The sequence below is a fragment of the Budorcas taxicolor genome, chromosome 3 (assembly GCF_023091745.1).
Source record: "Budorcas taxicolor isolate Tak-1 chromosome 3, Takin1.1, whole genome shotgun sequence".
In the NCBI taxonomy this organism is placed as follows: domain Eukaryota; kingdom Metazoa; phylum Chordata; class Mammalia; order Artiodactyla; family Bovidae; genus Budorcas; species Budorcas taxicolor.
The window spans coordinates 73,551,354-73,566,708 of record NC_068912.1 but is presented as its reverse complement, the minus strand read 5'-3'; the positions used below and the strand labels follow the sequence as shown (position 1 = coordinate 73,566,708).

Below are 15,355 nucleotides of genomic sequence, written 5' to 3'. Positions count from 1 at the left end.
AATTATATGCATTAAGCTAACATGTCTCACTGTATTATTTAAAAATCTAGAAATAGTATCCAAATCCCCAGTTCTAATTCTGAAACAACTGGGGGGTGTGTATAAGATAGAAATTACCACCTAACTACTTTTTAAGTTTTTGATAAACTGAATGAACTATGACTTCACAGCAATAAGAATAGAGTAGTGAATCTTAAGCCTGGAACATACACAGAGTATTCTAAATAGAACTCTATCATCTTTCATTTTACCTATAAAAACTGTAACTGTTTCATGCCTCCTCACAAGGGGCATTTTTTGGGGGGGTTATTTTGGGTAGTTTTTGCATTTCTGTTACCTTTACTGGCTTCTTGGCCTTTTGGCTAAGATCAAGTGGTGGCTCAGACGGAAAGCGTCTGTCTACAATGTGGGAGACCTGGGTTCAATCCCTGGGTCAGGAAGTTCCCTGGAGAAGGAAACAGCAACCCACTCCAGTACTCTTGCCTAGAAAATCCCATGGACGGAGGAGCCTGGTGTCCATGGGGTTCCAAAGAGTTGGACACAATGGAGCGACTTCACATGTTTTTTTTTTTTACTGGCTAGAGCAAGCAGACAGGTTGCTGAGACTTCATTACATTTGCTATTAAAATCTCTTATTTCATACAATACGTGAACAAACTTATTTTGAGTGCAGCATCATTCCCAAGGATTATTTATTGTGATTGTTTTATCTATTCACTGATAATCTTAATAGTCTTGGTTCTTTATTTCAGTGACAGCCATTCTGACAGGTAACACCTGTGCATAGTCTGGTTATTCAAACCTTTTTCTCCTTGTCCACAGTGATCTTGCTTCCTTACCCTTCAGACGAAACTATCTTTCTCAAAGTCTCTGGTGTTTACACAGTTCACGAAAATAATTAAATTTTATTTTTGATTTACATGGATGCAGGCTGGTATAATGAAATAGCCTCAGACCTAGAATAAGGATTTCAGGATTCCATTTCGAGTGGATCATTCCAACTCTATGACCTAATTTCAAAAGTTACCCAAGCATATATCCATAAGACAAAAGAACTTGGGTGATTTTACAATTACTCTCTTGAATTTCATGTGTGCTTGTTTTATATTTATATTATTTATGTATTAAACCTATAGACATGCATCACCAGATATGTTAGATATTGAGATTAAAAATAATATAATAAACCTTTTTATGCCTTAACTTAGCTCAGTGTGTGCTAAGTCGCTTCAGTCATGTCTGAGTCTTTGGTACCCTGTGGACCGTAGCCTGCCAGGCTCCTCTGTCCATGGAATTCTCGAGGCAAGAATACTAGAGTGGATTGCTATGCCTTCCTCCAAGGGATCTTCCTGACCCAGGGATCAAACTTGTCTCTCTTATGTCTCCTGTATTGGCAGGTGGGTTCTTTACCACTGCACCACCCGGGCGCCCAACTTACCTCGTAGTCTTCACTTAGTAGTTGAGAAACTGACGCACACACAGCTTGATGATTTGACCAAGCTTCGTAGTAGCAGAGGTAGAATTCAAAGCCAGGGTGACCGCTGTAGAGCCTGTCCCTGGAGCCACTATATATTGCCTTAAGCATGAAAGAGGGCTCTGACTCTTTAAAGAGCTCACAGGCCACAGGGGAAAGCTAACACGTAAACAGTTAGGGTAATGTGATATGTGCCATGCTGCTGCTACTGCTGCTAAGTCGCTTCAGTCGTGTCTGACTCTGCGACCCCATAGACGGCAGCCCACCAGGCTCCCCCACCTCTGGGATTCTCCAAGCAACATTAATACTAATACATACAATGTAGAAGGTTGCTCGCTTTGTGCTAGTCATACTGCTGTTTTAAGAGTATTATGACACGATCCTCAGAGCAAATCTTCAAAGTGGGTATAATTATCCCACATTTGAGTGTGTGTGTGTGTGTGTGTGTGTGTGTGTGTTTAATGTAAGAAAACTGAATCTCTGAGAGTCTGATTAATTTTCCCAGTACTGTATCGGGCTGAGCTGGGATTAGAAATCACATTTGCCTGATTTCACATCCTGTTTTGTTACCATCTGTCACACTCCACTGCAAACACAGCAACCCTAGTTGGAAATACTCTGAAATTTATTTCTCTATTGTTGTACTTATTCTTTCCATGAAATTACAATTTTAGAGAAAAAAAAAAATAGGTTGCCCCAAATTTGCCAACAATGCATGAAAGAACAAAATCATCATCCTTAATAACTGCTCAAAGAATTCACAAACCAAAACAACAAGATTGTTTAGAATGGTTTTACACTACAGTCAAACAGCTGCTTTAAACCTTTGCTTCCTATCTGCTGGCAGTTGAATCCATGCTGTTCCTAATAAATTTAGATACTTGTATCACAGAAAGGAAAGTGAAAGTTGCTCAATCCTGTCTGACTTTTTGCCACCACATGGACTAGTTCTTGAGGCCAGATTACTGGAGTGGGTAGCTTTTTCCCTTCTCCAGTGGATCTTCTCAACCCAGGAATTGAACCAGGGTCTCCTGCATTGCAGGAATTTTTTACCTGACCTGCCTCCTGAGAAATATCTATGCAGGTCAAGAAGCAACAGTTTTAGCAGGACATGGAACAACAGACAGGCTCAGAATCAGGAAAGGAGCACATTAATGCTGTATGTTGTCACCCTGATTATTTAACTCAAACACAGAGTACATGATGAGAAACGCTGGGCTGGAGAAAGCACAAGCTGGAATCAGGATTGCCGGGAGAAATATTAGTAAATTGAGATATGCAGATGATACGACCCTTATGGCAGAATGAGAAGAAGAACTAAACAGCCTCTTGATGAAAATGAAAGAGGAGAACGACAATGCTGGCTTAAAATTCAACATTCAGAAAAACTAAGATCATGACATCTGGTCCCATCACTTCATGGCAAATAGATGGGAAAATAGTGGAAACAGTGGCAGACTTTATTTTCAGCTCAGTTCAGTTCAGTTGCTCAGTCGTGTCCAACTCTTTGCAACCCCATGAATCACAGCAGCCAGGCCTCCCTGTCCATCACCAACTCCCGGAGTTCACTTAGACTCACGTCCATTGAGTCGTGCAATGCCATCCAGCCATCTCATCCTCTGTCGTCCCCTTCTCCTCCTGCCCCCAATCCCTCCCAGCATCAGAGTCTTTTCCAATGAGTCAACTCTTCGCATGAGGTGGCCAAAGTACTGGAGTTTCAGCTTTAGCATCATTCCTTCCAAATAAATCCCAGGGCTGATCTCCTTCAGAATGGACTGGTTGGATCTCCTTGCAGTCCAAGGGACTCTCCAGAGTCTTCTCCAACACCACAGTTCAAAAGCATCAATTCTTCAGCACTCAGCCTTCTTCACAGTCCAAGGGCTCCAAAATGACTGCAGATGATGACTGTAGCCATGAAATTAAAAGACACTTGCTCCTTGGAAGAAAAGTTATGACCAACCTAGCCAGCATATTAAAAAGCAGAGACATTACTTTGCCAACAAAGGCCCATCTAGTCAAAGCTATGGTTTTTCTAGTAGTCATGTATGGATGTTAGGGTTGGACTATAAAGAAAGCTGAGCACCAAAGAATTGATCCTTTTGAACTGTGGTATTTGAGAAGATTCTGGAGAGTCCCTTGAACCGCAAGGAGATCAAACCAGTACATCCTAAAGGAAATCAGTCTTGAATATTCATTGGAAGGACTGATGCTGAAGCTAAAATTCCAATACTTTGGCCACCTGATGTGAAGAACTGACTCATCTGAAAAGATCCTGATGCTGGGAAAGACTGAAGGCAGGAGGAGAAGGGGATGACAGAGGATGAGATGGTTGGATGGCATCACCGACTCAATGGACATGAGTTTGAGTAAGCTCTGGGAGTTTGTGATGGACAGGGAACCCTGGCGTGCTGCAGTCCATAGGGTTGTAAAAAGTCAGACACGACTTAGCAACTGAACTGAACTGAACACAAAGCATGCATACATGTGCAATAGCAGACACAGACAACTTAAGAATTCTTGTGAAGTTTAATGATGATGATACAGAAAAGATTCAAGAAGATTAATTCTGTGTTGCTCTCAAGTGTTCAGTTATAAAGAATTCAGCTCCATAAATTATCTTGCTTGATATATATGCTTACTGAGAAAGTTTGATGATAAAGTTGGACTTAAATACAGGTTTATAAGTTGCCTGTTTGTGCAAGGTTTCAAGTTCCAAGATCAGTTTGAAAAATACATTCAGAAGGAGCCACCTTGCAATTCTCAGATTTTGACCCTTGGGCAGCTTACTAGAGCATGGATCTGGATGAGAACAATATTACAGAAGCATAAACACAAACAACTGTGTGACATATATTAATATTTGGTATTTCTTTTTTTGACTTTACCACTTTTCTTCAGTTTAGTTGGAATCATTTTCAACCTAAAGCATTTTCAATCTGTTAGAAATTGCCTTTTTACTGATAGTTGATAGTCAATCTCTAATTGTCAATCTGTATTATATCTAATACTTGATATGTATCTTTTTTCTAAAGGGATAAATGCTAATATCGGAAGAACCGAAAACAAACACAACAGTCATTGTCATTGAGCACAAATTTTTGCTTATGTACTAAAGCGAGAAAATAGTTTCATCTCTCATTTTTAGGAAATTTAAAAAAAACTAGGAATAATAAAAATTTGGCCATCTGGTCACTGAAGATGCGTTTTGACTTTCTATGAACAACTGGGTCAATGATCACTCATAGACCCTTTCAAAACCTCAGTAAATGTATGGAAGAATAGATTAAAGTTAAATTGGGTAGCAAACACATTAAGTAAAAATAGCTTTGCACCCTAGTCATTAACTGAAGTGTAAGTCTTAGATTTAAAATAAAGGACCAATTATGTTGCCCTTAATAGAAGAAATCATGCATGCCTTAGCTGCATGTTTAATACAGTTTTGCTTCAAATAAGGGATTATATTAACCATAGAATTAAATCTGTAATTGTTAAACCATGAAAGTCCCAAGGTGAAAAGATTTAATTTGTAGATGTTTATGTTGATTGAAAAAAATGCTTTATTTAAAAATATGTTTTCTGAGTGATTATCATATGTTTCTAATATTCCGTGTTCAACATCTGTAGGGATTTCCTTCAAATTTCTTAGCTCTTCACATCTCTCTTAGATGCAGTTGTTGTTCTCGTTGTTATCATTTTAACTCTCTCCTTTGTCCTTGCCATGACAAAACAGAAGTATTTCAAGTACCATCCATGTATGTAGGAAATAAAAACATTTAAATACATTTCTTTAATATTCAGATATATCTCTGAATAGTTTTATGATCTCAAAGTTATTCTTCTTTGATTGTGAAACACTGGATCTATGCCTGCCTATGAAAATTCACGAACTTGCATTGAATCTGCGCCTGCTTCCTCTCTACTACCCACCCCCACCCTTCTTTCTGTTTCCCTTTCTGGTCTCGTCCAGCTCATGGCAGTCTGACAGATCAAGCAGAGCCATGCTCCCTAATTCCTATGGGGTTAAGCAAATGCTTCTGTTTCTGTCAGGGAGACCACCCTTTCCTTTATTTCCTTTTTCTGAAAGGAAAGAAAGTCTCATACTCAGTCATGTCTGACTCTTTGCAACACCATGGACTATACAGTCCATGGAATTCTCTAGGCCAGAACACTGGAGTGGGCAGACTTTCCCTTTTCCAGGGGATCTTCCCAACACAGGGACTTTTTTTTTTTTTTTTTAATCGTTTTTGAGTACCTATCAAATTCAGTTTTATCCTTCAGACATCATCAAGGCCAAGGCCTCTTGGAAGCTTTCATTGATACCCAAAGGCATCTTTCTGATACCCTCGGCTAGCACGTTATGAATGGGTTATCAAAGCACTTGCCACCATTTATTACAACTCCATGTTTCTTATGTCTTTCTTCTCTCCTAGATACTGAACTGATTGAAGACTCATATCCCTGGTCCCAAGACCTTGATAGTGTCATAGTAAGCAATAAGTAAATAGGTAAATAAATACATAGATAAATGTAGATTTACTAAAGTGCTTCATTATTCTGTAAATGTCATATGAACTAGTACTTTTTTAGACAAAAAAGAATGAGTTTTTTATGTCCTGAGTTGTTCCAGGTGTTAATTAGCTTATCAAGAAATTTAAAAACAGGAGAGTAGCTTAAATTATAAGCCATGTGAAAGATGAAAAAAAGGGAAAGTTAAGGTAGGGGCACAAAATGGCACAGAAACAAAAGCTTAGGTGATAATTGTGAATACAAATAATGCTCATTTTTCTTCTGGTCCTATGATAGTTAGTATCTTTGTCCAATTCCAACTCTGAATGCTGAGTTTTTCTCTGTATTTAAAGTATATATTTGTCACCTGCCATTCTTCTAGTTTTATACAGGGCATGTATATCTAACTTGCCCAAAGTTTTGGAGAAAACTTTATGAACAGCCTAAGAAAAGTGGTCATTTCCTCAGAGTCCTCTTCGTCTTCTCTCTTCCTGGTGGCCCCTCATTTCAGGCTTTGATACAATTGTACTAAGTTATACTAATTGGTACATTCTATTCCACATGTTTGGAGTTAGTTATATTGGAAGATAAAGTTTACATTTGCATTAATGAATATATATCAGATGCAAAATAATGCACAAATATGTGCCTGTGATTTACTGGATAAAATCTTAGCTCACAGTGCACTCAAAAGTATCTTTACCTTTTGACCACAGGAAGAATTAATGAATTCTATTTTATTGGATATTATGTGTGCAAAATAATTTCTGATTCCCAATACAATGATCAATATATAAATCTTACTGACATGAGTGAAAATTGAAATAATGTCCACACCTCTTTTTACCTTAAACTAGTTGATTATATTTTTTTCTGGTTAATTAGTACCTTCTTTCCTCATGTCTTTTTCTTCTTAAAAATCAGGATGCTATTAATAATTTTAATCTCATTGAACTTTAATTTTCTTATCTGTAAAAAAATAGAATTAAGCTTTTCTCTGGGTGAAAGCACTATATAAATGGCAATCTATCTATACTGACTCCATCTGATAATTTTGGTTAAAAAAATGGTATCAGAAATAAGTTAGTCTTATTGTCTGGGAGAAAAATATATATAATTTTGGAACAAACCTGATATCTCTTTCCTGTTTTGTCTAAACTCTTTTAAAGATTAGCATTGACAAAGTACACACTTTGTCAATGCTAATCTTTACAACACTTTGTCAATGCTAATCTTTAAAAGAGTTCACCTGTCAACTATTTTTTGAGTGCCTCCTATAAATCTGGTTCTGCTCTATGTGACAGGAACATATTATTATAGAAAGGAAAGGAAAATCCTTTATGACACAGAGCTTACATTCTAGAGTAAATTCATGCAAAGAGAGATATATATTTTTCAGTTGTTAACAGTGGGCCAGACACTGTGATAGGTACTGTATGTATATCGTATCATCTCATTTAATCTTTACCCAAACCTTGAAAATTATCTATGATTGCTCCAAATTTACAGAATTGGAAATTGAGACTCAGAAAGTTTAAGTGGTTTCCCAAGATCTCAAAGTTCAGTAAATTATATAACAAGGGTTCAAATCAGTTATACCTGACTATAAGGCCTGAATTTCTAAAAGTGTGTGTGTTTAGTCGCCCAGTAGTATTTGACTCTTTGGAATCCTATGGACTGTAGCCTGTCAGGCTCCTCTGTCCATGGGATTTTTCCAGCAAGAATACTGGAGTGGATTACCATTCCTCTTCAGGGGATCTTCCCCACCCAGGGGTCAAACAGGCCTCTTCCATGTTTCCTGCATTGCAGGCAGATTCTTTACCTCGGAGTCTCTGGGGAGCTCTAAAAGAGTTACTCTCAATTGAAAAAGTGCATACAAATAAGTAGAAAACAACTTGTCACAAGATCAGAGAACCCTGCCCTTTTTACCAGCAGCTTTCATTTTGAAGGGCTAGGTTTTGCAAGATTTCCTGATTTCTAATATCTGAGATTCTGCTTCCCTATGGAGATCTTGATTAGTCTACAATATAATCTACATTTTCTAGATTCTAGATTTGACTTCCATGAATCAGCTTTGCTGATGTTTTAGACCCTGGTTTCTCATTATCCAAATTTAATTGAATCCATGGGCTTTATGGATATTCATTTTTCTACTTTAATTAACAATAAAAATTATGGAACTAGTATCCTCTAGGCCACTTCCAGGGTTGGAATGCAAATGCAGATAAAAGAGAGAATCTGTCCAAACTGAATCCACTAGCTCCCTTTGGCTTAGCTAATCCACTGGTTTTTTCTTTCTTCTTATGTGTATGAGTATTAATCTCTTAAGGTCTATTTATGATAAATGTCATGATTTCTTTTGAGTTTTTTTTTAATTGATGAGAAATATATGTACATAGTTACATATTTTATATGTAATACATATGTTGTTGTTTAGTCACTAAGTTGTGTCCGACTTTTTGCAACTTCATGGACTCTAGCCCGCCAGTCCCCTCTGTCTGTGGGATTTCCCAGGCAAGAATACTGGAGTGGGTTGCCATTTCCTTCTCCAGGGGATCTTCCTGACCCAGGGATTGAACCCACATCTCCTGCATTGGCAGGTGGATTCTTTACCACCGAGACACATGGAAAGTCCCATACATAGAAGTATGTATATATGTTTCTTATCCAATTGTTTGTAGATGTGTGTATACACACACATAAGCAAATATAAAGAAATGTACACATTCATATATTTGTTACAGCTATAGTATATTGTAAATCATGAATATACTATATTCATATACAAATGGATAAAAGAATATACAGAGAAAAACAGGAGAATAATCATCTACAAAATCTCCCTACCCAGAAACAAAGCTTTGTATAAAATCTTACAATTTTAAAAAATAACTCAAAATGAACTTATATGTAAAGAAACAAATTTATTCTTTAGATTTCTGTAAATACCTCAAAATGTGGTTATTTGATCAACAAAATAGTCCAATCTATACAAAATAAGTTAAATATACTAATCATTTTATTAAAATGTTGTTTAATTCAATAGAAACCCACATGAAAGTGCTATGAGTACAAAGTATGTGGTGAATATTATTTGCTGTAGGTACGAGAAATATACATGTGCCTATATGTAGTAAATGAGGCAGATGCATTAGGTGAATACTAACATATTACATATTTCTAAATTAGAGGGAACATAAATCTCTTCCTCAAATTGTACTGCATAACTGAATGTACCAGAGCTTATGAAAATTTATTACGTTCCATCTTGAACCTCATTTGGGAACTGGGACAAAGTTTCTCTTCAAGTTATTCACAAAGCTACTGCAATTTTATATGCGCAATCAATATTGATTAATAACCATGAAAAGAGGGCTGCCTTGAACCTGGTGTAATTCTATCTTCAGGGAATCTTCAGATTATCAGGGGACACGAAGTTGCATGCTGGCTACAGAGCACTGTGCGCAATTTTGGGCTTTGACAAACTGAAGTTTGTTCAGTAGGCTTTGGCTAATTTCCTTTGGGAAATCAGTAAAACCCACGGATAGTGCTCAGTTTCTGACTTTGAAAGGGGTGAATTCACAAAATTAATACTTTTCAAATTTCCTCAAAACCAGAAACATATACACTTACACTCACACTCCTACATGGCTATATATCACTGGTATACATGTGACAAAATTACTCCAAATTAAGGCAAAATTTAGGGCATGACCAGAAATCTAATCAAACTTACACAAAATATTTATTCAAGAGATGTAAATTTAACTGATAAATCAGTATTCAGTTCTTCATGGCACATTTAAGAAAATGTTAGCTACCAAAGGCATAGTTTGAGAAGAAACAGTAAACATTGAACATTTAAATCCATGTAAAAAGTCCTGTTGGATTCACTTTCTTAATATTTTTAATATTATGTCGGTACCAATATTTCCACTTATGTTTATACTTCAGCTGAAATTAGTTCTTATAAAACATAGTCTGTATTACAGCTATAATAAACACATCCTTAACTTTTTGTTTTACTTTCCTCTTTTTCCTTCTCATTTTCCTTCTCAAGTTAAAGTTGGTTAACAACGCTTTCCTTTCTACCTGTTTGAGATGTCTGAAGCCCTACAAAAGCCACTGAAGCACCCTTGTCAACTGATGGAATGTCTTGAGGCTATGCTTCAAACTGTCCTCCTCCCATTTTGTGTTTGAAGGCAATCTTCCAGGGGTCTCCCGTGTTTCTGCACATCTTGTGAGCAGAGGCACTGACAGCTTTTGTTCCTGACAATCTTTTCAAGGATGTTTGTATAGTGAACAGTCTTGGAAGACAGAAGTGGTTCTCTCCATGGAGCAAAGGGCAGGTTTGTTTATGGCCCAGTATCATAAAGATAATTTCTCCCTCTGTGGCAAAGGGCTGGTTTGCTTGCTGCCATTATATATGGAAAAAATTGAGTTTCTAAGCCCAAGGAACCTCAGCTATGACATAAACCTACTGTGTGTATAGATTTCTCTTAACCCTCATCATATCACCTTGCAGTAACTGGGACTTGGGGAACTGACATAAGAAAATGACAATACTCTGGCTATTGCTATTTCTATGAGTAATAAATTGCCCTTTGTCTCTGTCTTCTGTCAGCATTTGTGAAATTGTGGCAGATCCCTCACAGTTCTTGACATCTGTCTCCCTAATTTCTGTCCTTCTGTTTTATATAAGGACGCTTTTCTCTACACAAATCCTTCAGATGATAACTCACTGGTCAGTCTTTCTCTCAATTCAATTTCTTTCCATATTTCTGCATCCTTACCTGAACTGTATCAGTCTAAAGTACCAACTTGTCCAGAATAAAATACAAAACAAAAACAAAAAAAACAAAATCAAATTAAATAATTAGTGACAATGAACTAAAGTCAGAGAGGTAAAAAGGATAGAAACAAAAGTGTGAATATACACACAAGTGGATTATACATGGAGTATAGGCCCATGTAAATCCATATGGCAGCTGGTTTTCAACTGTATCCCCATGGGAGATACCACTGTAGAGATACACTTATTCTAGGAGATGAGAGGAGGCTGCATTGTCAGGCTGGGTGTCTTGCTTGTTTGACAGACTGACTCTGCTTTCTCTTTTCTTAGGCCTCATTGCTAAAAGTATTACCTCCTTTTAGTCCTATTTCTTACCTCTTCTCTCAATCCCCACAACAATAAAATCTGTACACTCATGTTCAGATAAGCATGGCTAGTGATAAAATAACCAGAAATTTTTATTTGAGTAAATAATATTTATTAAATCTTATTTTAGAGAGTTCCAGAATGGTGAGCAGTAACTCACTGCAATAAGAGCCCTAAGATTTAATGGAAATTTATCATAAATGCATATTTCCAGGCCACATACCCTAAAGATTTTTATTCAGTAGGCCTGGTGGGACACAGATTCTCCATTTCTAGGAAGCTTTTGGGCGACTCTTCTGAAGTTTGTTTCAGAATATTATATAAGGAACTCTGCTCTAGAAACTGCCTCATTCTGGCCTTATGCACATTTGCTCAGTTGTTCAGTCACTCAGTCATGTCCAACTGTTTGCCACCCCATGCCAGGCTTCTCTGTCCCTCACCATCTCCCAGAGTTTGCTCAAACTCATGTCCATTGAGTAGGTGATGCTATCCAACCATCTCATCCTCTGTCATCCCCTTCTCCTCCTGCGTTCAATCTCTCCCAGCATCAGGGTCTTTTTCAATGAGTCAACACCAAATGTATAGTTTAGCCACTGACAAATGTTAGTTGATGGCAATAATTTGCCCTGGCAATACTCAACTACTGAGTGTGTTTTGATAGATACTTTTGACCCATAAAATTGAGATTAAATATATGAAAAATGCTTAGTGTTAGCATCTGGGGATCTATTTGGAAAATTTTCTTCTGATCTATGGTACAATTCTATGTATTCATTATTAACATTGGCTGCATAGAGAAAGATTTATAAATGTGAGAAAAAAATTGAAAGTTGTAGCTTGAAAACACTTCTAGTAAAAAACTATTATCCCCCAAATACTCAATTAGAATAAGTCAAACAATGTGAACAATTTTGAGAGAAAGACTAAGGGAGTATCTTTGAAAAGTAAAAACTATTTCAGTCACTACTGTTGAGATCATAATACATGAAATAAGCTATTAATGAAAAAATGTCTGTCATCAGTGTTTTGAAGTGCATTTAGAGGAAGGGTGTAACATAATGACATTGATTGTTCTGCAAGTATCACTTAATAATCTAACTTCTTAATAATGAGGTTCATGGAAAAATCATTTCTTCATTTTCTCAATATTGTCCAAGCCAAATAGAATTAAATACTCAAATGATAGGAATATCATAGTAACAGTTTTTCTCTTTAAGTATAAAACAGCATGCTTCTGGAATTCCACATTTAAATTTAATCAGAATACACTTCAAGTGAAACCCATGTGAATGAAGACAACCCCATGAGTCCAGGATGCTTCAGAGATAAGGATACCACAGTTTAGGATTCGGATGATATTGAAAACATTGCCATCTACACATTAAACTGAATTATTGTAGGATACTTGGGGCAATTGATGTTACCAAAACAATTCAATCAATATCCTAACAGGCAAACATTTGCACTGCCAAAAGATACTGTTTATCAATAGATTTCCTCTTCAAAACTAGCAACATAAGCTTCAGACAGTATTTTCCAGGTGTTTAATCTTCCCTTTGAAATTTTTTAATAAAAGGTGATAGAACTTACAGTTTACGACAACTTTCACTTTTTTCACATCTGGGAATGACACATCATTTTCTGCACTGCATTCATATTCTCCAGCCTGGTCCCTTGTAATTCCATAGATGTCCAAATATTGTCCGTTTTCAAATGGTTTTGCTACACGAGAAAAATTTTAAAAAGTACAGTGTGTTTAATTGTATCTGCCTGAGGCTTCATTCAAGTAAAACAACAATCACGTCTTCCTATTAGATATTGCTGACAAAATAATTTCAAATGAAACTGGGGAATTATTAAACCTTTTGTTCTCTTATGTTCAGAGGTAAAGTCAGAGAAAAAAGCAGAAACTGAACAAGGGATACTAAAACAACTGTTTCCCCAGAACAGGATATACATGTGTTCTTTTTAATTGATTGTGGTCTCCTAACCTCCTCACACATCAAATCAAGCTCTGCTCATTTCTGTAATTGAGTTCAACAACCTCCTAGCAGTGTAGAGCAAATTCAGTAATATGACTTGGTACATATTGACTTTTATATAGTGTAAGCTAGCAACTTGACATCTAACCTAACTAAATGTTACTTCTCTTTTGGGGAAATCTCACACTCATTCACAAGGTTTCAAGCTAGATGGCTTAATAAAGTATGGAGATGTATTAAAACATTGCCATATTTCAGTGTTCATATTTATTAAGGTTTTGAAGGAAGGTACACTATATATAATCCACAGAGAAGGAAACGGCAACCCACTCCAGTGTTCTTGCCTGGAGAATCCCAGGGACAGGGGAGCCTAGTGGGCTGCCATCTATGGGGTCGCACAGAGTCAGACACAACTGAAGCGACTTAGCAGCAGGAGTGTGTGCATGCTAAGCTGCTTCAGTTGTTTCCAGCTCTGACTCTTTGCGACCCTATGGACTGGAGCCTACCAGGCTCCTCTGTCCATGGGATTCTCCAGGCAAGAATACTGGAGCGGGTTGGCATGCTGTCCTCCAGGGGATCTCCCCGACCCAGGGGCTGAACCCTCATGTCTCCTGCATTGGCTGGTGGGTTCTTTACCACCAGCAGCACCTGGGAAGCCCTATAATCTGCAGTGTTTAGAATTTATATGATTAAGTCATTTCTCCATTTATCTGGCCAATCACAGCTTGTAGGTTGAGGAGAGTTTTACTTCTGAGATGATAATCAGTTGATAAGCTATTGCAGGTATACAGAGGTGAGCTTATAAAAGAAGCAATTGTCTTCAAATTCATATGCTTAAAATCTGATTTTATAATCATTTCTTTGCTCAACCTAGTTCCTTTATCTGACTACAATTCACTAATGTAATATTGATTTTCTATTGTTTCCTTCTGTTTCTCTTATTTTTCACCTATACAATGAAGATAATCTAGGCTTAAATGTGTCTGTAAAAACTATTGAAATATAGGGAGGACAAAATCCTTATTCACATCTAAGAATTTTAAAATATAATGGATTATGAAGGGGGATATTAAACAGAAATTAAAGTATGGGGAAAATTGATATCCTATATCAGAATTAAATAATCTCATTAGGCAGTATAAAATGAAGCCTATCATCACACGTGAAAAGGTAAAATGTTGTGAAAACTTGTAAAAGCAAACTTTATAAGGGTTAAACCTATTTTCAATAGGAGTGGGATGGGAAGGGAGATGAGAGGGTGGCTCAAGAGGGAGGGGACATATGTATACCTATGGCTAATTCATGTTAAGGTTTGCCAGAAACCAGCACAATTCTGTAAAGCAATCATCCTTCAATCAAATAATAAATATATTTAATTTTTTTTAAATGACTGAGAATGAGAAGAAAAACCTCATAGGACCAAAGAAATAGAAAGGTGCACATAAATGATCACAAACTATAATTGTTTAGAACAGCAGAAAATTAGTAAATTTGTGTTATAATGTGATTTTATAGTATATTATAGAGTATATAATATATATAATATACAGATACATATATGTCATAATAATGATATAGCTTTTAAATTATAATCACTGTTCAAAAAATTTTTACATGGGAAATTCCCTGGTGGTCCAGTGGTTAGGACTTCAACTCCACTTTTCCACTGTAGGGACATACATCCCATCCTTGCTTGGGAAAATAAGATCCCACTAGCTGCCTAGTGTGGCCAAAAGAAAACAACAAGAAATGCATATCTGAAAATGTTACATGCATATTTCCATTTTTGTGTACTGATATAATTTTAAGAAGCGTTACCCGCTAAAATGCGTGTTTTTGATAAATAAATAATTAAATATGATGTGTATCAATGTATGCAATTTTTTAAAGAAATACATTAGATTTGTATGTCTATGGGGAATAAAAAGTATAATAAAAAAGGGAAAAATAGGTTTCTGAAATATAAAAAGAAGCATTTTTTTTCCTCTCCTAAATGGTTAAATGACATATTTGGAAAGATTGACAGCAACTAAAGAAGTTGTATGATAAAATTTCATTCAACTCTGGAGAACACCATTTAAATCTATTGAACGTTTGTTCATAGAGTTCACTGTACAATCTATGCACCTATATTCAAAGATCCTTCTCCAACCTCATCAGGAAACAATGTATTTACAACTACCAGAATTATATCAAAAGATATTTATGCATTGCAGCCAGTGAATGGGCAATACT

The 15,355-nt window shown here is 36.5% G+C and overlaps 1 protein-coding gene across 1 annotated transcript in view; it reads right to left on the bottom strand.

Moving 5' to 3' along the window:
• NEGR1 (neuronal growth regulator 1) overlaps positions 1–15,355 on the bottom strand; it is a 1,004,973-nt gene that overhangs the window by 310,234 nt on the left and 679,384 nt on the right. The window contains exon 4 of the mRNA XM_052637140.1: positions 12,729–12,860. Within this exon, the coding sequence (XP_052493100.1) occupies positions 12,729–12,860 (132 nt within the window). The remainder of the gene's footprint in view (positions 1–12,728; positions 12,861–15,355) is intronic.